At 50.5% G+C, this 25588-nt stretch overlaps 1 protein-coding gene across 5 annotated transcripts in view; it reads right to left on the bottom strand.

Moving 5' to 3' along the window:
• The window catches only part of TRAPPC9 (trafficking protein particle complex subunit 9), a 386772-nt gene that overhangs the window by 154702 nt on the left and 206482 nt on the right, over positions 1-25588 (bottom strand). For all 5 annotated transcript variants that reach the window (XM_070382719.1, XM_070382718.1, XM_070382722.1 and 2 more), the window contains one exon: positions 3923-4065. In XM_070382719.1, coding sequence (XP_070238820.1) covers positions 3923-4065 — 143 coding nt within the window. The remainder of the gene's footprint in view (positions 1-3922; positions 4066-25588) is intronic.

The following is a 25588-nucleotide window of genomic DNA, read 5'->3' as shown; positions in this document are numbered from 1 at the left end:
TTACACGTGGTCTGTTACGAGCACAAACCAGACAGTAAAGCACAGAGGAAATGATGTGCTCGTCAAGACCACGTGAAGGAAAACTGATGACTAAAGAAATAGGAAATGACTTGCTCAGGACCACAGAGCAGATGAGTGGGAGAATCAGAATCTGAAATCAGAGGCAGGTACACTGGGTTCTGAATCCTGCGCTTGTTAAAATCCTAATTCTTGTTAAATTAAAAACCCATTCAAATCAACACAGCAACCTGGGAAAGATCGACCGTGATAAAATCTATCACTGAAAGTGCCTTTATTACATGTCTGTGAGCACGGGCCGCCCACGGCGTGGAACAGTCCCACCCCATGGGGGGAAATGGGATTTTTCTAACTGGCCGGGGAGAAGCACCGTGGTGCATCAGGCTGTGTGATTTCTGTTAATAATGTAATAACTCCCACACCTTACACCCTGGCTCAGGGGAGTGCATTTCCCACAGAGCTCAGAGCAGCGATGTGTAAGATTGGATCATTTATCCTGACGGTCTGGGAAGAAATTGCTCCTGAGGAGGGGAAGGCAGGGTGGCCCCATCCATTTCAGTCCGTCCCCAACAACATTAGCAGGCGGCTCAGTGTAAAAAGCGAATCTCAAAGGTAATTGATCTCCTAAATAAAAGTTAGCTGAAACCCAGGTACACCCCTGAAGGAGGATGGTTTAAAAAAAAAAAAAAGGCAAAGAGAATTCCACCTGCCATCTATGCTGTGCTTTGGCTCCGGGAAAACACTGGCCCCTCCACTGTTCACTTTCATTCTTTCATCCCCCATGAAGGGGCAGAGCTGGTGACCACAGCAGTGGGGACAGAGGGCTGAGGCTGGGAGAGATCCAGAGACACTTCCACAGACAGAGTGGGTAAGGGGGGCCCAGGCTTCTGGAAGCCCACTTCAGAGCACTGTGATGGGAAGCATGGGTTTTGCTGGAGAGAAGACCAACATTCAAATGCATCTCTTTTGTTCATTAATGTGCAACCTGGGGTGAGTTATTTAACATCTGCATACAGCAACACTGACTTCAAAGGGTTCTCGGGAGTTTAAATGGGACACTGCACAGTGGACCGAGGGCATGACTAGGAATAGGGTGGGTCCTGAATAAATGGGATTTCCCTACCCTGACTTCTAGAACTCTATCAGTAAAAAACTACCAATGAGAAAAACGGCATAAATCATCAGTATTAATGAGAGGGGCACTGGTGGCTCAGCTGGTAAAGAGTCTGCCTGCAATGCAGGAGACCTGGTTTCTATCTCTGGGTGGGGAAGGTCCTCTGGAGTAGGGAATGGCAACCCACCCCAGTATTCTTGCCTAGAGAACTCCATGGACGGAGGAGCCTGGCAAGCTACAGTCTATGGGACCACAAGAGTTGGACACAACTGAGCGACTATACCACCGCCGCTGATGAGAGGAGCCCAGGAGCGAGATGTGATAACTGAGCGGCTATACCACCACCGCTGATGAGAGGAGCCCAGGAGCGAGATGTGATAACTGAGCGGCTATACCACCGCCGCTGATGAGAGGAGCCCAGGAGCAAGATGTGATAACTGAGCGGCTATACCACCGCCGCTGATGAGAGGAGCCCAGGAGCAAGATGTGATAACCTTTGCTATTCTGGTTTCAAAACAGGGTTACGTGAGTCTTTATGCCAGCAATAAGGCTGTCTTTTGATGAATGTATAGCTTCTTTTTGCATCAAAGTCAGCTTGAATGCCCATAAAGGCTCCAGCTAACATGGATTCGGTCATCTAGCTGTGCATCTGTGTCTGCAGCACCTTGCAGTCAGGGTATCTGGAAGCCAGTCTGTCACGGGCAAGCTGTGAGACTGGGAAAACCACAGGCCTTCTCTGGGCCTCACTTGTGATGCAAATGTGTGGCGCCTGGCCATCGCTGGGGATGCCTGACTCTAAAACGGCCCGAGACGACAAGACAATTCTCACCTGGGAGCGAGATGAAAACCAGTGTCCACAGAAAACCGTGTCATGTCAACCGGAACAGAGTATAGATAAAATGAATGATAATTCTGCTGTATTTCAGGCCAACGATTTATCCAGATCTCTACAGAAACTGGAGCATAAATATCAGAGCGGGCACTCTGAACTCTGTCCAGTATGCACTGGGAAAGTCTTCAAGCCAGACGGTGATGTGGGAACATTTGTCTTTACGAGACGACACAGGAGCAGGCTGGAGGCAAGGGAGTATTTCTAGAGTCCTAAGGGAAGATGGCAAACCTCAAGCCACAGGATCAGAGCTCAGTGAGACTGAGCAAGAAAGGAGAGGGATTAGAGGAGATCAAACGTCAACCCACATCAACCCAAGAGCAGGGAAAAGAAACACGTGGGCCAAAAGGAAGAGAGTGAGGCCGGCGACCAGGAGCCAAACAGCGCGTCAGCCCACCACCAGCTCCTCCAGTGCTCCGCACCAAACCACAAGGCAGCGATGCTTCTCATCTTAAATCGTCATTAGGAGCTGCAGGGGCCATGACACGGAAGCCAGAGAGCAACAGCGGGGAACGAATCCAACTTGGTGACAATCTGCGCTGCTTCTCAGACCTAATTATGTGAGCGGTGGCAGCAGGAGATGAGGGGACGAGAAAGAGGTGCACGCCAGGGTGATGGTGGAGCGGACTGAACGCACGGGAAGGGCCTGAGAAACTCGAACAGCATCTGGCAGGCGTCCCGGCCAAAGCTCCCTGCCGGCAAGTGCTTTGATGCCTTTTACAAATTCAAAACAGAGGTGAGCGCTGGCAAGAGAGACCATTACTCTGTGGATTGAAAAAGTGATAGATGATGAAATGAGATGCTGAAAAGCTCAAGCTCAGCCATTGATTCTCACTGAGGCCATTCCCCGGGGCTGGGAGAAAAGCAGTCTTTCCTATGAACTCAAACTGCACTTACTTTTGGCGGGGGAGCGCTGTATCACTCTAAAGAGAGTTTTCTATCGACATTAACATCCCCCCGTTATACTCTGTGGACGACAGAGCCCACGGGTGAAGGGGGCTGCTGTACATAACGGTCTCTCCCCTCATGGTCAAGGACGGACAGGTAAAGACAGCCTTAACTCCATTAAGCATAAGTACCACTAGGCCAGTCCATGCTACCGGAGAGGTAAGGTGTCCCTGGACAGCGGGATGTGGAACGACCCGGGGGGTCAGGACCTGCCTTCCAAAGGCTGCTCACCACCTGGGCAGGAATCCAACCCCACAGGGTCTCCAGGTGTCTGCAGCCCCACCCAGCACTATCCCCAGGTCACACAGGTCAAAGTTTGGGGTGAGAAACTGTCATTCTCTCACCTAAGGGAGGAACAACCTCTAGTATCTCTGGCCTCTAATGGATCTGAAGGAGACAAACTGATTTCTTCCTCCCTGAAGGAAGGCTAGTCCGGGAGAACCAAACAGGAGGAAAAGCCTCCCCAGGGAGGGCGCTCTGGGCAGCACGGCCCACCCTCCCGATGGCTGGGGACTCCAGGAAGCGCGGGCCGAGATGCTGGATGGCCGGGCCCTGCACAGTCCTCCTAGGAGGACAGTGGGACAGAGATAGGCTGGACTCCTCCAGGAGCGTCCAAGGCACAGAGCCATGTACCGAGTCCCTGCTAATGGACACCTGCACCGGACCGGAGTGAGGCCTGGGCTCGGGACAAGGAGCGGGCCTCCACGACGACAAGCAAGCACGCTGCAGGGAGGACGCGATCACCACAGCATGGGCCAAGAGGGAAGCCCGCCCACCCCGTCTCCCCGAAGAGGCATTTCCCTGCACTGCCTGTTCATCTGATGAAGACCCGGGGAGGCTGACCACCCTGGCACTCTGGGCGGTGGGACCAAGATGAACACCACGGCCAGAACTGTGGGTGCAGCGCCGTCAGCCGCGAGAGCAAGGCTGGCCAAGAGCTGAGGTGCACGTACCTGGTGGCCGGCAGGGTACTGACCCGCGTGAAGAACACAGACGGCTCCACCTCCACGTGCAGCCCCAGGGCCAGGTTCCTGTAATACCCTTCAACGTGGCCTGGGCCTCCGGAGTATTTGAAGTTCAGGACAGCTTCCAGGGTCTAAAAAGACGGAAAGAAAAAAAAAAAAAAGGTCACTTACTACTCCCTGAGCCGACCACCATCCAGCCACGTGGCCGGCCTCCCTCAGGTGAGGGGAAGGTGACCCCGGCTGGTGAAGCAATGGGCACTGGGCAGCTCCACCAGGGTGGCCACTGGCACCTGACCCTGGTACCATCTTTCCTCCAACAATGCCCCGCAGCTAACAACATGCACGATTCTCAGCCTGCAAACACGAATGGAGAGAAACTCGAGGATGATTCTGTGATGGGATCTAGCATTTCAGAGAGACAAGTGCATTTCAGTCAGCATCATTTAAACACACAGATCAGGTTGTGGGGGTGGGTGGGGGCTTCCATGAGGGAGCTGGAGCATGGCTCCTAGGCTAACAGTGAGTAAGGCTGATGAGCCCCAGACTCATGCAGATAAGGTCATGGGGCAGCCATAGAGCCAGAAGGCCAAGCAGGAACAAGTTCCTTCCAGGAGGGACATGGTGGGGACACCCGACCAGGGGCAGAGCCGGCCCCCACACAAGCCGGCAAGGAGTCAGTTCACGAAGTCAGTCAGTCCATGAACTTCTGAGGGCTGAGGAGGGGCTCTACAGATAGTGGACATCCTCCAGATGCGACGACAGTTCCCGCCCATGCCAGGCTCTTCTCCAAGGACCTCCCCTGGGGGACTGGCAGGGGCAGAGGTGCAGGGGAGCCTCCCTGGGTAGTACAGGCCTGGAGGATGTGGTCAGCAGCCACCAGGGGAAAAACACGAAACGAAAACCCCAGCTCCAACCCCTTGGCCCCATCCCGCCCCCATCCACACCCTTCTCTCCTCCAAAGCAAAATCTTTAGCTTCTGGAGGAGGGGTGACCAATGCCAAGGGCACACAGGCAGGGGTAAATATCCATCCTAGTGAGGCGAGGACAGGAGGGCCAGGATCCTAGAGCGACGCCACGAGAGACAGAGCGGGAAGCCCGTTCAGAGCGCCCACCTCTAGACCAGGCAGAGGCTGGTGCTACAGGGAGAGGGCCAGGGACTCCGAGAGCCCACGCCGCCCGCGATGCGGGGTGCAGCTCCAACCAGGGATGGCGGCAGCGGGAGGACAACAGCGTGCCCCTCTGCTCCTGCAGGCCCCCAGGAGGAAGCCCCTAGGGTAGGAAGGAAGGTGTGCAGAGACCTCCGTCCAGGTGCTGGCAGACAGGGAGGGCTCAGGGCCAAGGAGAGAGGACCTTTATGGGAAAAATGCCTGGAACCTCAGCAGCCCCTACCACCTTCCTCCCCCTCCCCCAGCACGATCCAGAGCCTGTGCCGCACCAACAGTAACCATGGCAACAGGAAATCTCAACCCCAGCTCAGCTCCTCACTAAAATGACTCAGCCTTCCCCAGTAAGGTCCTAAAACAGGCAACAGCACACTGCGGCCCATGGGCCACACCTGGCCTGTAGCCTGGCTCTGCGTGCCCTGGAGCTGAGAACAGCCTTTTACATTTTTAAAGGGCTGCACAACAAAATAAATGACAAAACCAAAGAAGAATATGCAACAGAGACCACAGGCGGCCAGCACAGCTGAAATATTTATCAGATGCTCCTTCACAGAAGAAGTTGACTAATAAAACTCTTAAGAAGCAAACATAGCCATCAATCATGGGGACCTTGGATTAGGAATAATTCCAGAGATAACACACCAAGAGACAAACGGCTGGGGTCGTGGAAACCCAAGGAGGGCAGAGCTTTGGGGAGAAGGGATGGAATACCCACTGCTGCAGCCAAGCCAGGTAAACAGGGCCTGAGAAAGTGTCCACCACATCTGGAGACTGGCTGGGCTCCGATGACCCTAGTACGGGCATTTCCCAGAAAAGAAAGAGGGAGGGTGAGCTGGGAGCACTGTCGGGGCTGACAGTGCTGATGGGGCCTCAAAGCCACGTGTTCAGGGTGGGGATTCGAGCACATGCCCACCCGCGAGAGCTGTGGGAAGCCACGGGTCCCAACCGCAGGATAGGCCCACCTGCCTGGCCTCCTCCCTGCGCTCCACCAGTCACGACTCAATAAGCTGTCCATGCGAGACACAGCGCTTAGCCCTCAGGCAATGGCAACCCACTCCAGTACTCTTGCCTGGAAAATCCCATGAACGGAGGAGCCTGGTGGGCTGCAGTCCATGGGGTCGCGAAGAGTTGGACATGACTGAAGTGACTTAGCAGCAGCAGCAGCAACTGCTTTCATTGACCCATTCCTCCTCTCCAAAGGAAAGGCAGGCACAGCTACGAAAGTGCTTAAAATGAAAGAAAACCACCATATGTGCGTGCTGTCAGGCGCCATCCCAGCTGGAGGACGGATCTCCTCTGGGAAGGACACGGACAAAAATCCCAGAGACAAGCAGCCTGGTACAGCGGGTAGGGAGCAGGGAGGGAGGCCAGTTAAGCTTGGCTTGATGCTCTGGCTAAGTGAGATCTTGAGCGTGTTATCCCACCACTCAGCCTCAGTTTCTCAACTGTTAAATGGGGCTAATAATTAACACCTATCTCACTGGATTTTAATGAAGACTCAGTGAGAAAGTGAAGTATAAGCTCAAGCAGGCACTCGTTAAATAGACTCCTTTCTCCCTCTGCACCCTGACCACTCGATACCTGAAGACAACGTGGCTTAAAATAGGAAGAAAGGGGAAATGGATTCTAATGCCATTTAACATTTTTTGTAGCGTGGTAAAATACACATAAAACTTACCATTTTAACCATTGTTTAGTGTACAGTTATTTGGCATTAGGCACTTCCCCATTGTTGTATAAACATCACCACCATCCATTTCCAGAACTCTTTCATCTTCCCAAACTGAAACGCTACACACACCACACAAAAATCCCTCCTGCGCCCTGCCCGGCCTCTGGCAGCCACTGTTCTCCTGTCTCCACGAATCTGGCTGCTCTAGAGGCCTCATGGAGGTGGAATCGCAGCTCTTTTGTCCTGTTGCGACTAGTGTTTCCACGGTTCAGCAGTGTCGTTTCAGAAAATAATTCCTTTTTAAAGTGAATAATATTCCACTGAATGGATGTGCCACGTTCTGTTCATCCATTCACTCGCCAACAGACACTCGGGTTGCCTTCACTTATTGGCTATCGTGACTAACGCTGCTGTGGACATGCGTATGCACACACCCGTCTGAATCTCTGCTTTCAATTCCTTTGGGTGTATCCCCCAGAAGTGGAACTGCTGGATCAGAAGAAATCCTGTATCTAACCTCTTTAAAGAACCACCATACCACGTCCCACTGCGACAGAACTAGTTTACATCCCTAACAGCCATGCATAGGGATTCCAATTTCTCCACATCCTCAGCAATACTTATTTTTTCCTGGTTGATGGGTTGTTTTTAATAATCACCATCGTAATGGGGGTGAAGTGGTATCTCATTTTGGTTTTGATCTGCATTTCCCTAATGACTAACGGTGTTGAGCATCTTTTTATATGCTTACTGGCCATTTGCATATCATTGGGAAAATGCCTACTCAAGTCCTTCAGCCCCATTTTAAAAGCTCATTGTTCCAACTTGTCTCCCACCACTCTTCAAGGTGGACGTGTTTACAGGCTCCTCTGAACTTTGGTGCTACTGATTCTCTGAACCTGTATAAATGTTGCTCCTCCTTCACGGCCCCACCCCGCCCCGTTTCCAGTAAGATGGCTGTACTGCCTTACTTTAAAAGGACTCAACAAAATACAGATTAAAAAAAAAAATACTCAGGCATCATATTTTGGTCTCACCACAATCCGAAATTCTTTTTCCACAGCATACAGCACTGCACTGTAATCTCAAAAGGACGGCCAAGTTTATAAGCTAAACTTTTGAAAACCCGTGTCAGGAGAAGGTGAGACCCCCTCATACACACATCCCAACCATCCTTTCTGTAATGACTTTTTTAATCCAACAGACTTCCATCTGTTTGGCCTCTCCTTTCATTCATCTTTCCAATCACTTCCTGGGTACTTTCTGAGCACCCGGACCTGTGCTTAGAACAGTGAATACAGGAGGGTCCCTGACCTCAGAGAGCTCGGTGTCGAGTCAACGGATGTCTGAGTAAATTAACTGATAAATGAACCGCCAACCCACCACCCACTATATTCACGGCAGCCTCTGCAAATGCAGGCATGCGGGTCAAGGAAATCAACAGATTCTCAACAATGGCCTTGAAAAGCCAAAATCTGTGAAGGAATAAAAAAAAATTCATGCTGGATTTTCTGTTCTTTAAAGTAAACTTACAAGTTGTCCCCAGGGAGTGATATAGTAGAAACCACCTGGGAAATAAGCAAAAACTACACATAGAGAGGTAACCAACAAGTACCAGATAGCAAAGAAGGAACCGTATTTCTATTTTCTTGGAATTGGCTATTTCCTTACTCTGTAGAAAAGCAAGCAAAAGATATAATTACGGGGGAAAATATGTAATTTATGAAAACACAGAAAAGATTCTGTGAAATTATTGCATACTACTGCCTTCCTTCCTTGATTTAAAAAAATGCCTTCTCAGCTCCATAAAAGTAGAGTATTTTAATAAAGCCATAATGTGGGCTGATAAGGGAAAAGACATGGGATGCCCAAGCTTTATTTCAATGAGAATGTAAGGGGAGACAATGCACCACTATGCCGTAAGACTTCTCCTTCTTCAGACACGTGACGGTCTCAATTTCAGGGAAGATTTATTATACAAATCAGAAATGGGCAAAGAATTACAGAAAAAGTATTTCTTTTCTAGCTGTATAATAATTTGTTATTTGAGCTGAAATGAAAGGTCTTTCAAGAGCTGCCTTTTACTGAGCACCTACTAAGTGCCAGATGCTGTGCTACCTGAGCCTCACACACGGGCTCTAACATGAAGAGCCCTCCAAGGAGAGTCCAGCATAAATGAGCAGCTCAGTGAGTGGCCGAGGCCACGGGCCCAGGCTCAGGCGCAGAGCTGCACGGCTGCACAGCCCACGGTCTTCCGTGTACGGGACTGCCCAGAGCAGTGCTCACCCATCCTTCCACCCACTCACTCACTCACTCACCCTGGATGGGTGTGCACTAGTGTGAGGGACTGTGGCAGAAGACACGATGCCATCCCTGTGGGCTCAGGTCTAGCCAAAGACACAAGCCCCAGACCCCTAAGACAGCTGTGCTACACTATGTCACAGAGAAGGGCCCTGGATATACGAGGATACAGGAGAAAAGAGGACGGTGTGTGTCTAGGGTAGAGTTGTAGAAGAAGAGACCACAACCCAGCAAGGAAGAGAGGATTGGGCGATTATTAAATAGAAATTGGACAAATGATGAAAGAAAAAATCAATTAAACTAAAACTCATTTCATGAAAGTACCAATTAAAGCGACAACCCTCTAAGTTAGGCTGATCAAGGAAACAAGAAGTGAGAAACTGGTTACTGATGTCAGGAATGAAAATGCCCATCAGCGCAGAGCACAGGCACATGAAGGGACGATAAAGAAAGAGGGAAAGCAACTTCACGCCAACAGACTGAGCAACTCAGGTGACGGGCGCACGTTACCGAATGGAACCAACGAGAAGCAGACTCAAAGAGCCGCCTGCCAACTGAAGACAGGATTCATAAATTAACACAGGATTTATAAGTGAGCATGAGATTTATAAATTACACACCCTCCTAAAAGAAACCCCAAACTCAGATGGCTTCCCAGCTGAATTCTATCAAAACCTAATTTTAGATACAACACCAGTTTATACACACACATTCAGGAAAAAAGGGAGAAAAAGTTCCCATTCTTTTTATGAGGCCAGTATTATCCAAATGCTAAAAGCAAAGAAAGCACAGGCCTATATTCCTCGTGAATTTAGATGTAAAAATCGTCAATTATTACTGAGTCAAATACAGTAATATTTAAAATGAGTAATACATCATGATCAAGTAAACTTAACGATCGAAGGTTTGGTTTAACATTAGAAATCAATCAATGTCATTCACCATATTAACAGACCATTAACAGACAAAACAGAAGAGCCATATGATTATCTCAATAGCTGCAAAGAATGCAATTGAAAAAATTCAAAACCAATTTATGATTTCTTTAAAAATCTCAGCAAAATAGGCATAAAAAGGAACGGCTTCAATCCACAAAGTGCACCCGTGAAAAACTTGCAGTTAAAACCAACTTAATCATAAACAATGTTTTGCCTCTAAAATCTAGAGTAAGGCAAGGACATAGCTGTCATTACTTCAATCAACAATGTAATAGAGATCCTAGGGAAGCCAATAAAGCATGAAATTAAAATCATATATGTCAGAAAGGAAGAAATAAAACTGTCTTTTCATAGATGACACAGTCATGTATCCAAAAAAAAAAAATCCTAAATTATCTACTAGAACTCTCAGAAATTGCTAGTGGTTAAGGTAAAATTTACAATCACTTTGGAAAACAAAAAAGCAATTCCTCATAAACTTAAGTATAGAGTTAATAAATTATTCAATAATGAAACTCCTACCAAGAAAAATAAAAACATATATCCATACCAAGAACACGTGTAAATGTCCCTGGGAACTTTATTCATAGTACAAGTTTAATGTAGTCTCAATGTCCAACAGGAGGTAGGTGACTAGATGAACAAATTTTATGGAATACTGCTGAGCAACGAAATGGAGCCAACTACTGACAGACACAGCACGAGAAAATCTCCAAATCATCATTCTGAGTGAAAGAGGCCAGAAAGAAAAGAGTACATACTGTAGGCGTGCATGTATGGGAGATGCTAGAAAAGGTTACTCTTTAGGACAAAAAGCAGATCAGCGTCTCCGGGGCTGCGGGGCAGGAGAGGACTGGTTATAAAGGGGTCAGGGAAGCTTGCGGCAGTAAGAATATTCTGTATCTTGATGGACTTCCCTGGTAGCTCAGACGGTAGAGAGTCTTGCTTGCAGTGTGGGAGACCCTGGTAAGATCCCTGGGTCTAGAAGACCCCCTGGATAAGGAAATGGCAACCCACTCCAGTATTCTTGCCTCAAGAATCCTATGGATGGAGGAGCCTGGAGGGCAACAGTCCATGGGGTCGCCAAGAGTCAGACACGACTGAGCTTTTTATACGGTTCTTATAAAACTTTTTTACATTTTATAAAACTTTTATATAGTTAGTATGGCTGCATTTACAGAATGCAAATTACACTCAATAAAGGTGATTTTAGAAACTGATCCTGATCTCAGGTGATCACTTGCAGACACTCAAACAGAGGACTCCAGAGCCATCGTGTGGGGCACGCTGATGGAGCGCCACCCGTGTCCGAGGATGAGCGTGGAGCCTCAGGAATCCCAGGTTCTGGCCGGAGCCAGGGTCAAGAAGCAAGGTTTCGGTTCACTCTTAGAACCTCACACGACCTTGGAAATGTCACGTTCCTTCTCCAGTCCTCGGTACACACATCTGTAAAATCTGAGTCTTCCCACCATTCTCATGTGAATCGTTACTGTTCATTTCGTAATGCTAATCTAATGTTCCATGACTTCTAATCTAACTAAGGCCAGAGCCAGAGAAAAACAATCAGCCTGAGCAACACCCTAACTAATTTATATGTCTAAGAAATTGATCTCTGATTTTTAAAGACCTCAGATGGACCTGTTGCCACAGGTTCGCCTCTTCCCTATTTCTGTGATATGACACAAGATTAACAGCCGTGATGTTATTCACTTAATAAGCCAAGGACCTCAGGGCCCAGCTGAGGTTCATACCCCAGGAGGCCAGTCCTGCTGTTAACTTAAGGTCAATGAAACACAGAAATGAAAGCATTACCATCACTTTCCAGTTAATTAGCACTTCTGGCCAAAGTCTTTCTTCAGCGCTAATTATGCCTTAAAAATGCCAAGTGACTACAAATTAAATGGTACATCCACAATAATGCAGGAATGGATCTTAGCAGTACCAGCCATTAGAACAGCTTCTATTCAAGAGGCCCCGAAGTACCTTAGGGACTGAGAAGGCCTAGGACATGAGGTCTAGATGGAGAGGGATGTGTCTGCTGCTGCTGCTAAGTCGCTTCAGTGGTGTCCGACTCTGTGTGACCCCATAGACGTCAGCCCACCAGGCTCCCCCGTCCCTGGGATTCTCCAGGCAAGAACACTGGAGTGGGTTGCCATTTCCTTCTCCAATGCACGAAAGTGAAAAGTGAAAGTGAAGTCGCTCAGTCATGTCTGACTCTTCAAGACCCCATGGACTGCAGTCTACCAGGCTCCTCTGTCCATGCGATTTTCCAGGCAAGAGGACTGGAGTGGAGTGCCATTGCCTTCTCCGAGGGATGTGTCTGGGGACTGTTAAAAGGCTATGTCAAAAATCTGATTTCCGGTACCAAAAAAAGGAGCCAATTCATCTTTTTCTGATGTGAAATACAGGTTCACATCGTTTTACCATTTTTTTAAACTGACCTGTCAGTTTTTTTCTTCCACATATCTAGGAGATTATTAACTAACTTTCATCATTCTCAATATATTTACCTAACTTTCATCATTATCAATATATTTACTCCTTATCTGTGATACAAGCTGCAAATATTTTTTCACAGTGGGACAGTGTCTTTGGATTTATTTAGGATGCTCTTTTGGAGAAGGAAACGGCAACCCACTCTGGTATTCTTGCCTGGAGAATCCCATGGACAGAAGAGCCTGGAGGGCTACAGTCCATAGGATCACAGAGAGTCAGACACAACTGAAGCGACTTAGTATAGGATGTTCTTTGCTTGGAAGAAATGTTTAATTTTTTGCAGTTAATGCATCAATCTTTTACCTTACATCTCTTGCCCATTGTTCATGGTTCCTGAATCATGATTAGATACCCTCTCCACACTCCACAGTCATAAAATATAATTCTCCCCCATTTTCTTCTATGACTTTAAGGTCTATCTTTTAAACTTTTCACTTCAATATTATTTCAAAGTGACACAAAATTTGAAAGTACAAGACATCACCCCATTACCCAATTTAAAGACTGCTCACAGTTTCTCCCATTATTTTTTAATGTTATTTTTAAATCAGAGGATAATTTACAATATTGTGATGGTTTTGCCATATATTTTAATCCTCTCTCTTCCATATATGGAGAGACAGATAGATAGATAATGACGATATGGTGTCTGCAAGGCTTCTCCTTTGTACCATGCCTGTTTTTCCTTAGTAATTAACAAGTAATTAGTGTGGAGATGCTTTGAGAGTTGATAAACACCTTATTCCTCATTAAATTTTCACACACTAGTTTTGCATTCATTGACAATTTTCTAACAACATCACTCATTACTACTAAGATGCTTGCTTCAAGGCTTTTTCAGTGAACAAACCTGAAAAATATGTACATTCATATGTGCACACCTGTGTCTGTATATACATACACACAAATACTGGCATCTCACCATAGACAGATATGGATATAAGTACATATATGGACAAAGATACAGAAATAAACACAAACAGGACAGGAAGTTCAGGGTGATAGCTCAAGTTTCAAATTGATACCACAAAATTCATTCCCATTTCCCCTTCCCACATCTGCAACAACGCTCTCTAATGTGAGAGACCTAACTTTCATCATTCTCAATATATTTACTCAACTGCTCACACACGAAATACACAGAGAGAGTTTCGTAACTGCTAATATATGCCACTGTAAAAAGCAAATCTACCTATTAGAGTTTGATTATCTGTTAATGTTTCCTTTTTGGTGTGAGGAGCGCCGAAGAATTGATGCTTTTGAACTGTGGTGCTGGAGAAGACTCTTGAGAGTCCCTTGGACTGCAAGGAGATCCAACCAGTCCATTCTGAAGGAGATCAGCCCTGGGATTTCTTTGGAAGGAATGATGCTAAAGCTGAAACTCCAGTACTTTGGCCACCTCATGCGAAGAGTTGACTCACTGGAAAAGACTCTGATGCTGGGAGGGATTGGGGGCAGGAGGAAAAGGGGACGACAGAGGATGAGATGGCTGGACGGCATCACTGACTCGATGGACCTGAGTCTGGGTGAACTCCAGGAGTTGGTGATGGACAGGGAGGCCTGGCGTGCTGGGATTCATGGGGTTGCAAAGAGTCGGACACGACTGAGCAACTGGACTGACTAAAACGTTACTTAAAGTGAAAGAATATAGCTAAGTATACAATTCAGCGACTCTCCGTGTAACTGTCAGCCTAATAAAGATATGGAACACTTCCACCAAATGAGAAAGTTCCCCTGGAGCCCCTGCTAATCAGACACACACTCCTGTGAACAACCACTTTTCCGGAAAGTTCCACCACAGATTAGATTTGCGCCTTCTTTACATATGTGGACTCATCCAGCATGCTCTCATGATAGCTGGCTTCCTGAGCGCAACATAATGTTTGTGGGATTCATCCATGTTATTATGTGTACAGGACATATGTGACAGCTACACATACACACCTCTCTCGTACCACAATCTATCCCATCTCCAATCCATAGACATTGAGCTGTTTTCAATTGGAGCACGTTAAAAAATCAAGCTGCTATAAACAAACTCTTGTGCAAGTCTTTTTTTGTGAATGTGCGAATATTTGCTTTTGTCTTGGATAATACCTAAGGGTGAAATTACTGGGTCATTATGGCAAACATCTGTTTAATTTACTAAGAATCTGCAGTTTTCCAAATTAGGTGTTAGACTCCCACCAATAAGGTAAGGGAGTTCCAGTTGCTCTGCATCATCACCAGCATCGTGCGTGTTGTTGAGCTTTTTTAAGCTAAGTCATCCCAGTAGGTGCATATCTCACGGTGGCACGAATCTGTGTTTCCAGCAGGCACTATGTCAGTGTCGCCAAGAGTGTGCATGGAGAACGCCTCCGGTGAACGCTGGACAGACGCTGGCACTGCTCGGGCGCACGGCCCTCTAGGTGAGTGGCTACAGTGAGCATGCGGCAGGCCGCACAGCAGCCCGCCAGAGGCGGCGGCCTGTGCTCGCTCAAGAACGCCCAGCACCACGCGTGGCGGTGGTCAGGGCAGTGTGAGGACAACACAGACAAAGGAGAGAGAGAGGCGGGCGGAGGTTTCGGCAGGAGAGGCAGTGTGCCAGTATCTGCGCCGCCTGTCAGACCCGCGTGACCAGACTGTTCCCCGTCACGGCTGGGGACAGGACGGCCTCCTCCTCGGCAGCAGGCAGCCTCCGCCCTCGCCCTCGCTCCCGGGGCCTGCCCCCCACAGCCGTGGACCCACAGGGGCAGGGCGCCCCGAGCCCCACCCTCAGTCTCCTGGGACGGGCTTACACGGGTGTGGGGGAACAGGACGAAGCCCCGGAGTCCACCCCAAGCCTGCTGGCCCAGCGCCTAGTGCACGGCGACTCCATCCGACGTCAGGTCTGCCTCTCATCTGCGCCAACAGCGTTCCAGCCCCGGTGTGGCACCACGGTCACCACAGCTGGGCTCACCTTCGCCGCGTGTGGCCTCTGCGACAGGCCTGGGGCCCCCTGGTCTGTTAACCAGGGCCAGACACACGGATCTCACTTCCTCAAGCAGCTGACACACCACTAACGGCTTTCCTCCAGAAAGGAAACACTCAGGGGCGCCGAAGCCCCACGAGGCTACTTGGGACGCGAGACACTGACCACTTGCAAAGCCGGCACCTCACAAGGCCCTGACTTCTCTGGAGCTCGGCTGCTCCTGATTTACTTCTGCTGGTGCCTTCAGTTATTCAACGACTCTTCTAGCCTGTGGCCTCTGCCTCTTTCTCACTCCAGCAGACTCCTCTCTTTTAAAGAGAAAACAAACTTTCTGCCTGCTTGGCTGTCAGTGGTACTTCTCTGCCCTTGGAGCGAGTGACCCTGGTAAACTCCACCTCTCTGGGGACCTCCACCCTTCATCTTCACAAGGGGAATCAATTCACCGGCTGCTTTACCGAGTGCTTTTCCAGCTCGGTGGGTATAACAGGCCAACACGAGAGCCTCCTATCCTGCCCAGACTTCAGCAGCTCCACCCTCAGGACAAAGGCTGAGCAGCTGAGACTCAGGGGCGCTTTTGTGAGCCCCCCGGGTTGGCCTTCTGTCCCCAACAGCCAAGACTGACTCTGGCACTCAGAATTTCTTCTTCTGGTCTGTAATCTGCTCTCGTCTTTCTGAGATCCTCCCGAACATCCTGGCCAATAGGAAGAGAGGATAAGAACCTAAGACTGCATTTTAATGGCCATCTACTATTATATATTGAATTCCATTTTCTCTCTTCATGGTGTAGTTTAAACCTCAAAACCCTTCAGAGAAGAGCTGATTAGCCCCATTTTGCAGGTGAGGGGAGGCTCGAGGAGGAGCAAGCGGCATGCTCCCCACCGCCCTCTAGAGAGAACTGGTTCTCCATTCTTCAACTTCCACACGAAGGACCTTCCCCAAGGACTCCCCTCCCACCTGGTTCCAGGCCCTGCTTCACACAGAAAACACCAGCTACCCTGACCCCCACTGGACACTTGGAGGCCTGAGAGACCAACATGGGGGCCTCCAGTTGAATTTGATAGCCTGTCTCCTCCAGCACGTCCCCTGACACAGGAACTCCGCCCTTGCGCTCATCAGAGTCACCTGGAGAGCTCATTTAACCAGAGGGCTGGCCCACACTGGTGTTTCTGCTTTGTGGGTCCAGGTGGGGCTTGAGAATCTGCCTTTCTGAGAAGACCCCAGGATGCTGACGCTACTGGTCCGGAGATCACACTCTGGGAGCCACCCCTGCAGTCGGGGAGCAGAGGCCAGCCTCCCTAACTGGTGAGTCGGGGGAGGATGGGCTGTGTGCGCCCTACCCACCCCCTGTCCTCCACAGGCCCTGCCAGCTCACCCAAGTCTCAGAGCTGTCCCTCGGAGGAGAACAGTGGACTTCGGTTCCGTCCTTGACTGCATGGACATGCTAAGTCCACGGGGAGGCGCTGGGGGAGCCCACGCGGCCACGGCGAGGCCAGCCCTCCCACCCAGCTGTTCCAGGTAGGTGAGCAAACCAGGCCCCTCCGGCACGCACCTCAGCTGCTCCAAACTTAGATGGTGCAGGCAGGGTGCTGGCCGGGCTCCTCTCAGACCCCGTCACACACGTGAAGACAGCCCAACGGCCCTGTCCTTCCACGGCTTCTTGGCAGGCCAGGGAGAGCTGCCACCTCGACAGTCCATGGACACTCACTGAGCCCCGCCCCGGGCTAGGCACTGCCCTGCCAAGAGCTCGAGGAGAAGGCCAGGCTGCTCCGGAAGAGGCTGGAGACAAGAAGCCAGGCTGCCCCATCCCGTTGTGAATGTGAGCCCGGCTGCATGAAGGCAGGCGAGACGGGAAGAAGCCAGTCGAGGCAAGCAGGGCCCCCAGGCAGGCAAGCCGCAGCGGCGGAACCAAGACGGCAGGAACGAGTCACAACAGACCGGGACGCGGCTGCACACGCAGCCACTGACTCTCAAGACCTCGCCTCCCAAGACCGCTGGCCTCCAGAGCTGCCCACGCTCCCATGAAGAAACTGCACCTTGACAGGGATCCGTCTGGCCAGTCCCAAAGCCTGTCCAAGGCAGGACTGAATCCCACACACGCCCCGCTCCAACGTCCGGCATAGACAGCCCCGGCACCGCTGTGGGAAGTCATTATCGCCCACTTAAATGTCAGGTCGCTCCCCTGGGAGTCCCTCCAGGCACAGCGGTGCCCCCGGGGCTGGCTGGCAGCCTGGCACTCTGTCAGACAGAGTGGTTCAATCATCGCTCACTGAATAAATGAATGAATGGGAGGACTACCTTCGGCATTGATATTAAGAGCTTTCGGAGGATTATGGCTTCCTGGCCTCTGGGAGAATAAATCTCTATTATAAATGGAAACCTTAGAGTCCCGCAGATGGGTTTTTTTTCCCCCAAATGCACAGCTGCATAAAGAAAATTACTCCTTGTGTGCTAAATATGCATTTCTAATTACACTTACCTAAAACGCTTCACTCTCAAGGTTAAGAATAGCTAAATAATATAAATTACAAAGGACTAACATTCTGGGTCAGCTGAAAACATTAAGCCGGGATTAGCGAACAGTCAGTAAGTCATCACAAAGCATCATTATGTTAAAAACAAAACAGATGTGGAATGAGGGCAGAGACCTTCACCCCCAGAAAGAGAACCAAGCCGCCACCGAGGCACTGATCTCCTGCCTCACTTGAGTCCCTGCCTCTGGTTACCGCCACCAGCACAGCGAGGAGAGAAAGGCGGCGGCCAGGGGCGCAAGGAGCCCGCGGCAGACAGCGCCGTGGGCCAGACCAAAGCCCCGCTCCAGCTCCAGGCTCCTGTGGCGGGGAGGGCCCCGCCTGCGGGGCAGCCGTGAGCAAAGGATGGTAAAGGGGGGACGGGGGTCAACAAGCCTCTGCTCCCTCTGCTGCCACGGGGTGGGACTCCTCCCGCCTGACGAAAGGAAGCCTCTGGGGAGATGAGACCACCGTGCGAGGACGCGGCCGCTGGGGGCCAGGCCCACTGGGGCCCTGACTCCTGTCCTCCAGACAGCCGCGCCGAGTCAGCGTCATGCTACTTCACCAAGAGAAGCGAAAAGCCGTTATCACCAAGACGACGATGTGAATGTAGTTAGCACTCTGGCGTGTGTGTCAGTCACGTCTGACTCTGGAAGATCCCCTGGAGGAGGGCATGGCAACCCACTCCAGTATTCTTGTCTGGAGAATCTTGTGGACAGAGGAGCCTGGCGGGCTACAGTCCATGGGGTCTCGGAGTCAGACACGACTGAGCAACTAACACTTTAACGATACTCTAGCTGGCTGGCTTGGAATTCCAGAGAGTCAGTGGCCCTTCTCAAAACAATGGTGGGATTTTAATGAGAAGTAACAGGAACTAGGGGACTGTTTTTACATTCAATCCAGGGCTGGATCCAGACGAGGGGATGAGGTGAGCCCACCTTCTAACTAAGGACACTGGAGAAGACGCCCTCAGGCTGGAAGACGGGTGTGGGCGGACTGAGAGCCCCCCACGACTCGACTCCTCACGGGGGTGTGGAAGGGGACTCCCTGCACGCCTCACAGCTACTGCACCCCTTCTCTCCTTGCCCTGCTGGGTGCCCGGCCTTCGTCCCAAGCTCATAAGACACGTGAGTCACACCCCGCCTACTGGGCCGCACCAGCACCTCCAGCACGAGGCGACTCCGGCAGTAAGGGTGGCGCACAGCCCCCCTCATCCCTCGGCTCCGAGCAGGGACGTGGGACCTCAGTGCCCTGGGGAGGCAAGGCCACAAAGGGCAGGAGAGGAATGGACTCAGGGAGCAGTCCCCGAGCTGCTGGGGAAGACAGGGGTGACGAACGTGGAAACCGAGGCCCAGCACGCAGAAGAAAAAGCCCAGAGGTCACACGACCCGTTAAGGGAGGGCAGGGCCACAGCTGAAACCCAAGCATCACTACGAACAAAGCTAGTGGAAGTGATAGAATTTCAGTTGAGCTATCTCAAATCCTGAAAGATGATGCTGTGGAAGTGTTGCGCTCAACATGCCAGCAAATTTGGAAAACTCAGCAGTGGCCACAGGACTGGAAAAGGTCAGTTTTCATTCCAATCCCAAAGAATGCTCAAACTACAGCACAATTGCACTCATCTCACATGCTAGTAAAGTAATGCTCAAAATTCTCCAAGCCAGGCTTCAGCAATATGTGAACCGTGAACTTCCAGATGTTCAAGCTGGTTTTAGAAAAGGCAGAAGAACCAGAGATCAAAATGCCAACATCCACTGGATCACGGAAAAAGCAAGAGATGTTCCAGAAAAACATCTATTTCTGCTTTATTGACTATGCCAAAGCCTTCGACTGTGTGGATCACAATAAACTGTGGAACATTCTGAAAGAGATGGGAATACCAGACCACCTGATCTGCCTCTTGAGAAACCTATATGCAGGTCAGGAAGCAATAGTTAGAACTGGACACGGAACAACAGACTGGTTCCAAATAGGAAAAGGAGTACGTCAAGGCTGTATATTGTCACCCTGCTTATTTAACTTATATGCAGAGTACATTATGAGAAAAGCTGGGCTGGAGGAAGCACAAGCTGGAATCAAGATTGCCGGAAGAAATATCAATAACCTCAGATATGCAGATGACACCACCCTTATGGCAGAAAGTGAAGAGGAACTAAAAAGTCTCTTGATGAAAGTGAAAGAGGAGAGTGAAAAAGTTGGCTTAAAGCTCAACATTCAGAAAACGAAGATCATGGCATCTGGTCCCATCACTTCATGGGAAATAGATGGGGAAACAGAGGAAACAGTATCAGACTTTATTTTGGGGGGCTCCAAAATCACAGCAGATGGTGACTGCAGCCATGAAATTAAAAGACTCTTACTCCTTGGAAGGAAAGTTATGACCAACCTAGATAGCATATTCAAAAGCAGAGATATTACTTTGCCAACAAAGGTCCGCCTAGTCAAGGCTATGGTTTTTCCTGTGGTCATGTATGGATGTGGGAGTTGGACTGTGAAGAAAGCTCAGCGCCGAAGAATTGATGCTTTTGAACTGTGGTGTTGGAGAAGACTCCTGAGAGTCCCTTGGACTGCAAGGAGATCCAACCAGTCCACCCTAAAGGAGATCAGTTCTGGGTGTTCTTTGGAAAGACTGATGCTGTAGCTGAAACTCCAGTACTTTGGCCACCTCATGCAAAGAGTTGACTCATTGGAAAAGACCCTGATGCTGGGAGGGATTGGAGACAGGAGGAGAAGGGGACGACAGAGGATGAGATGGCTGGATGGCATCACCGACTCGATGGACATGAGTTTGAGTGAACTCTGGGAGTTGGTGATGGACAGGGAGGCCTGGCGTGCTGTGATTCATGTGGTCACAAAGCGTCGGACACGACTGAGCGACTGAACTGATGTAATTCCCTGTGGGCTTCCAGCCTGAGCAGAAAGAGTGACAGAGAAAGAGGGAGGAACTGAGATGAAGAGGCAGGCAGAGGCCAAATTACAAAGGGCCTGAAGAGGCGGCAGTTCTCAGACTCTGCTATGGACTGAAAACTTCTGGAGGGTTTTGTGGTGGCGGTGGTGTCATTTTTTAAACCTACAGTTGCTGTGGTTGAGCAGTCGCTAAGTCCTGTCCGACTCTTTGCGACCCCATGGACTGCAGCATGCCAGGCTTCCCTGTCCTTCACTGTCTCCCGGAGTTTGCTCAAACTCGGGTCCTTTGAGGCATCCCATCCTCTGTTGCCCCTTTCTCCTCCTGCCCTCGATCTTTCCCAATCTACAGTAGCAAAGCAAAAATTTCTGTAAGATAAATTATATACCCACTTAAGTGTCAAGTTCAAAGAGTTTTGACAAATGAATACCCAGATAACTGACACAGCAAAAGAGATAAAGCTTGTCCGTCACCCCACCTCCTGCAGCTCCTTTCTGCCCTGTCAGTCTGCCCCAGTCTCCCAGCCCTCAGGAAAACAGATTCGCTTTCTGTCATCCTAGATGAGCCTGGTTATTCTAGAACTCACACAAATAGAATCACACACTATGCACTTTCCGTGTCTGGCAGCATAACGTTTTGAAATCCATTCCTGTTTTGAAGTACGTCATGGTTTGTTCCTTGTTATTGCCAGGAGCACTCCACGAACCTACAACCATTGATTTACCTGTTGTTGGACACAAGGATTATTTCCAGCTTGGGGCTATTCTGAACAAAGTTGCAATGAACATTCGTGTATAAGTCTTGCAGAGATACAGGTTTTCATGTTTCTTGGGTAAGAACCAAGTAAGAAAATTGCTTCCTTGGTTGGGAACTATAGGCTTAACTTGCAAAGAAACGGCCATCCACCCTGCAAAGTGGCCGGGTTGCCTTACGCTGTCACCGGCCACCCGCGGGTGCCGTGTCCTCCACTCTGCCCTGGCCGTCCGGGCAGTGGGCCTGCAGAACCACCTCACTGTGGTTTGCCTTTAGTTACTCTGAGAATTTATGATCTTCTTTATCTTTTCACATTCATGTATCTTCCTTTGGTTGACCAAATTTTTGTCTTTCATTGGGCAAACATATTAAGTTATATACTTCTTCATTTATTCCAAAAACAACTCCAGTTGTATTTTAAGCAACAAACGTTCCCATTTGCCCTTTCTTTCCTCATTCTGTTTCTACTTTTCATTAAATCCTTGAGCACAGTTCTAATACCGGTGTGCCAACGCCCTCACACCATGACTGTGGCCGAGTCTGTTTCAATGAACGGACTCTCTTCTCCACGTGATCGTTCCCGTGTTCCTCCTTCTTTTCAAGGGTCGGTGGGCTTCGAGTCGTCCGATGTCTGGATTTCCTGTCTTCCATTTAAGCGTGTTGGAGCTACTTTCCTCTAGTGGTTAAGGGCCCCAGGGCTCGGCATGCCCCTTCCAGGCTTGTTTCTCAGCTCTTTCAGGGCGAGTCTAGAGCCGCCTCTCCCCTGGAGCCAGGCTGGCCTGAGTCCTGAGGTGTGACCGTCTAAATGAAGGCGGCTGCATCTGCAGAGGCCGCAGCGCTCACTGTGACCGCCTCCCAGGCACGCGTGTGCCCTTGGCATCACCCAGCTCACACCCCCTGGGGGCTCCAGCCTGGTTCCTTCTGCCCGCACACCCTGGCAGAAAGGCACGGCGATCACGGGGCTCACCGCGCTCGTTTCTCTTCTCTCGGGGATCACACAGCGCCATGCTTCTTGTTTTCTTTCCGTGGCCTGACAACTATCGTTTCAATTATTTTCCCCCAATTTTCTAGTGGTTTACCGGAGGAGGACAGGCCTGCCATCAATCGCTCCATCATGTCAGAAGCTGGCATTTCACCTGGAGGGCCTTCAGAGAAAAATCAATGCGTGGGCCACATTCCCGATCAACCGAATCAGAATTTACAGGAAGCTCCCTGCATCGGCAAGTTTATAGGTCACCAGGTGATGCAAATGTTCAGCCAGTCTGAGAAACGGGGCTTAAGGAGGGAGAGATCAGACGGAACAGGCCAGCGTTTGTCACTCACATTAAAACTGCCTGGGGAGACGGGACAGACCCGACCTCAGGTTCTGACTTGGCCAGCCCAGCATGGCACTCAGGCATTTCTTTTAAATACCCTCAGATGATTCGGATCTAATGGGAAGCCGGAACTGAGAAACAGACCTGTAGGCACTGGGGAGCCACTGGAGGATTTCAAAACCCACAAGGAAGCCATCGGGTCTGGGAAGACAGGTGTGTGAGCCAGGTTATCAAGGATCAGGTGGCATGAGGGGGGGCAGAGGAAGCAGGAGCTCTCAGCCCAAAGCAAGAGAAGCAGAGCGACTAGACCAGGAGCCTGCACGGGAGGGCTGGGAAAAGGGCGCCGGCCAGGGGCCTGCACGGGAGGGTGGGGAAGAGGGCGCTGGCCAAGAGCTGTGTTGTGCAGCAAGCGCCGAGCCCCCTGGGGACACGGACCTCATCTGTTTACTGCCACGTCCCCAACACACACCTGTGGGTGCCTGGTACACAGTGGTGCTCAAGGAACACTCACAATGGTGCCCGGCATGCAGTGGTACTCACTGTGCTTCCTAACTCAGCGTCACGTACGCCCAGGCACTCGGTCATTACAGGGTACCTCCACGTCACCACACGTGGCATTTGTGACTCGCACTCTTTCACACGTGAGGCCCTCTGCTCCTCAGGCAGTCACCTCGCACGTCCATCTGGGAAATTCCTACAGACCCCTCATGCGTCGGTGACAGTGGCACCAACCCTGGGAAGCTACCCCACCGGCCTGAGCGGCCCAGGAAAGTGTTCACTGAGCGGACGGGAGCACAGAACAAGCAGAGTGGCAAGAAAGGACACTCAGATTTTGATACTGAACAAAAAAAAGATGCCTAAATAGTATTCGGACCCCTCAGCGCACGCTTTCTTCGGGAAAGAGTTCTCTCAGTGGGATGCTGAACTGCTGCTGCTAAGTCGCTTCAGTCGTGCGACCCCATAGACGGCAGCCCACCAGGCTCCCCCGTCCCTGGGATTCTCTAGGCAAGGACACTGGAGTGGGTTGCCATTTCCCGAACTAACAGGAACTAAAACCGCTGCTGCTTTTGAAGGGTTCACTCACATCTTGGTAAAAGGAGGCAGCCTGGGGTTGGGGTGTCACTGGGCTCCTCGGGGTCAGCCTCGCTCACCCTGCCTCAGGGCGCACCCCCACACCCTGAGCTCACTCCTGCCCCTGAGCCTCCTTAATGCCATGTCCCTCTCCTCTACCAGCCAAAACCCTCCTCTCCTTCGAAGAGAAATGGCGGTGAAACGGCAGCCCTTCAGCGAGGCCGATCCTGGGGTGATGAACTCCCGTTTCTCCATGCAGTCGCCGCTATCTACACCGCCTCCCTGTGATTCAGCAGACATTCCTCTAGGACGGTTCTGTGACTCTGCACATCCCCAACAGCAGGCCTCTCCACGACATCATCAAACAGCCCGCTGTCCCAACCTGACTGACGCATCTGGCAGGAGTGACAAACTCCTAGGCCAGTTACACACGACACCCCGCCGCCCTTTCCTGAAAAACAGCATGTCATCGCGTTTGCACAATAATGGGGTGCGTGAAACGGCTGGCATTGCTTTCACTTTCTCCTGTTTCACTCAGTGACATTTATTGATACACACCTAGGATTCTGTATGAGTTGCAGATCTCAATTCTACTGGAAAAAAAAAGAGAGTGGAAAAACATGGAGGGACAAGAAGACATTTTTGAGCTGATGCAGAGTGAGGGCTCAGAGAAACAAGACGTGGGCCGACAGGCTACGGGGGCAGAGGGCTCTGCACGCGGCCTGCCAGGCTCTGGGAGGCCAAGTGCCACGTCCGACCTGGCAGCGTCCCCCGTGCTCAGCACAGGGTCTCAGTAAAGGGAAACACGAGAGATCACAGAGATGTTGGTGCTCACGTTCTAGAGGCCTGGACGCCAGAGGGCTGAGCGGATGGCAGGAAGCCGTGAGCGGGGAGAAGCCGGAGATTCTTGTCCTGCAGACTTGCAAACACCAGTCTGTGTGTCCTGGTAACAGGCTACACCCAAAGTGTTTCAGTGGGACTGGTTTGGAACCTGTGCGATTTCTCGCGGTCAGTGTAGAGAGCACATGCTGACCTGCAGGGAGCTGAGTATGGAGGGACAGTTTCACGGTCTGGATGTGCCTGCTGGTACCTAGAAGACGCCCCCCTCTCCATAGGGCTGTAAAGACCCCTACCCACGGGACCCCTGAGAGCTCTGCCCCGGCATGTAAAGTGCCAGCACGTCTTCCCCACACGGGACGGAATCAAACTGTTAGTTCACGTGACTGTGGTCTCTCTCTCCTAACGAGCACACCTTTGCGCCAAGGCAATGGTTCATGATTTCAGCAGTCAGATACTGTCCCTCTGTGATAAGAAGAAGGAGGTGCTATACGAATGGTTAAGACATCTTGAATTAATAGCCTTTGCCATTTGATTACTTGTCCTGCTTTTTTATTGCTTGTGGCTCCTTATCAAATCGAGAAAGCACGTGTAAAATGAGAGCATTCACGGAGAGACAGTGGGTACAGGTGGCAAGGCAGAAACAGAGTCCCCTGTGTGTCACTGGGCTGGCAGGGGCCCATCAGAGCCCTGCCTTTTGGGGTGGGGGCGGGCTTCCAGGTCTCTAAAACAACGACGGCAGAGC

The sequence above is a fragment of the Bos mutus genome, chromosome 14 (assembly GCF_027580195.1).
Source record: "Bos mutus isolate GX-2022 chromosome 14, NWIPB_WYAK_1.1, whole genome shotgun sequence".
NCBI lineage: Eukaryota > Metazoa > Chordata > Mammalia > Artiodactyla > Bovidae > Bos > Bos mutus.
This window is presented reverse-complemented; position numbering and strand designations above follow the sequence as displayed.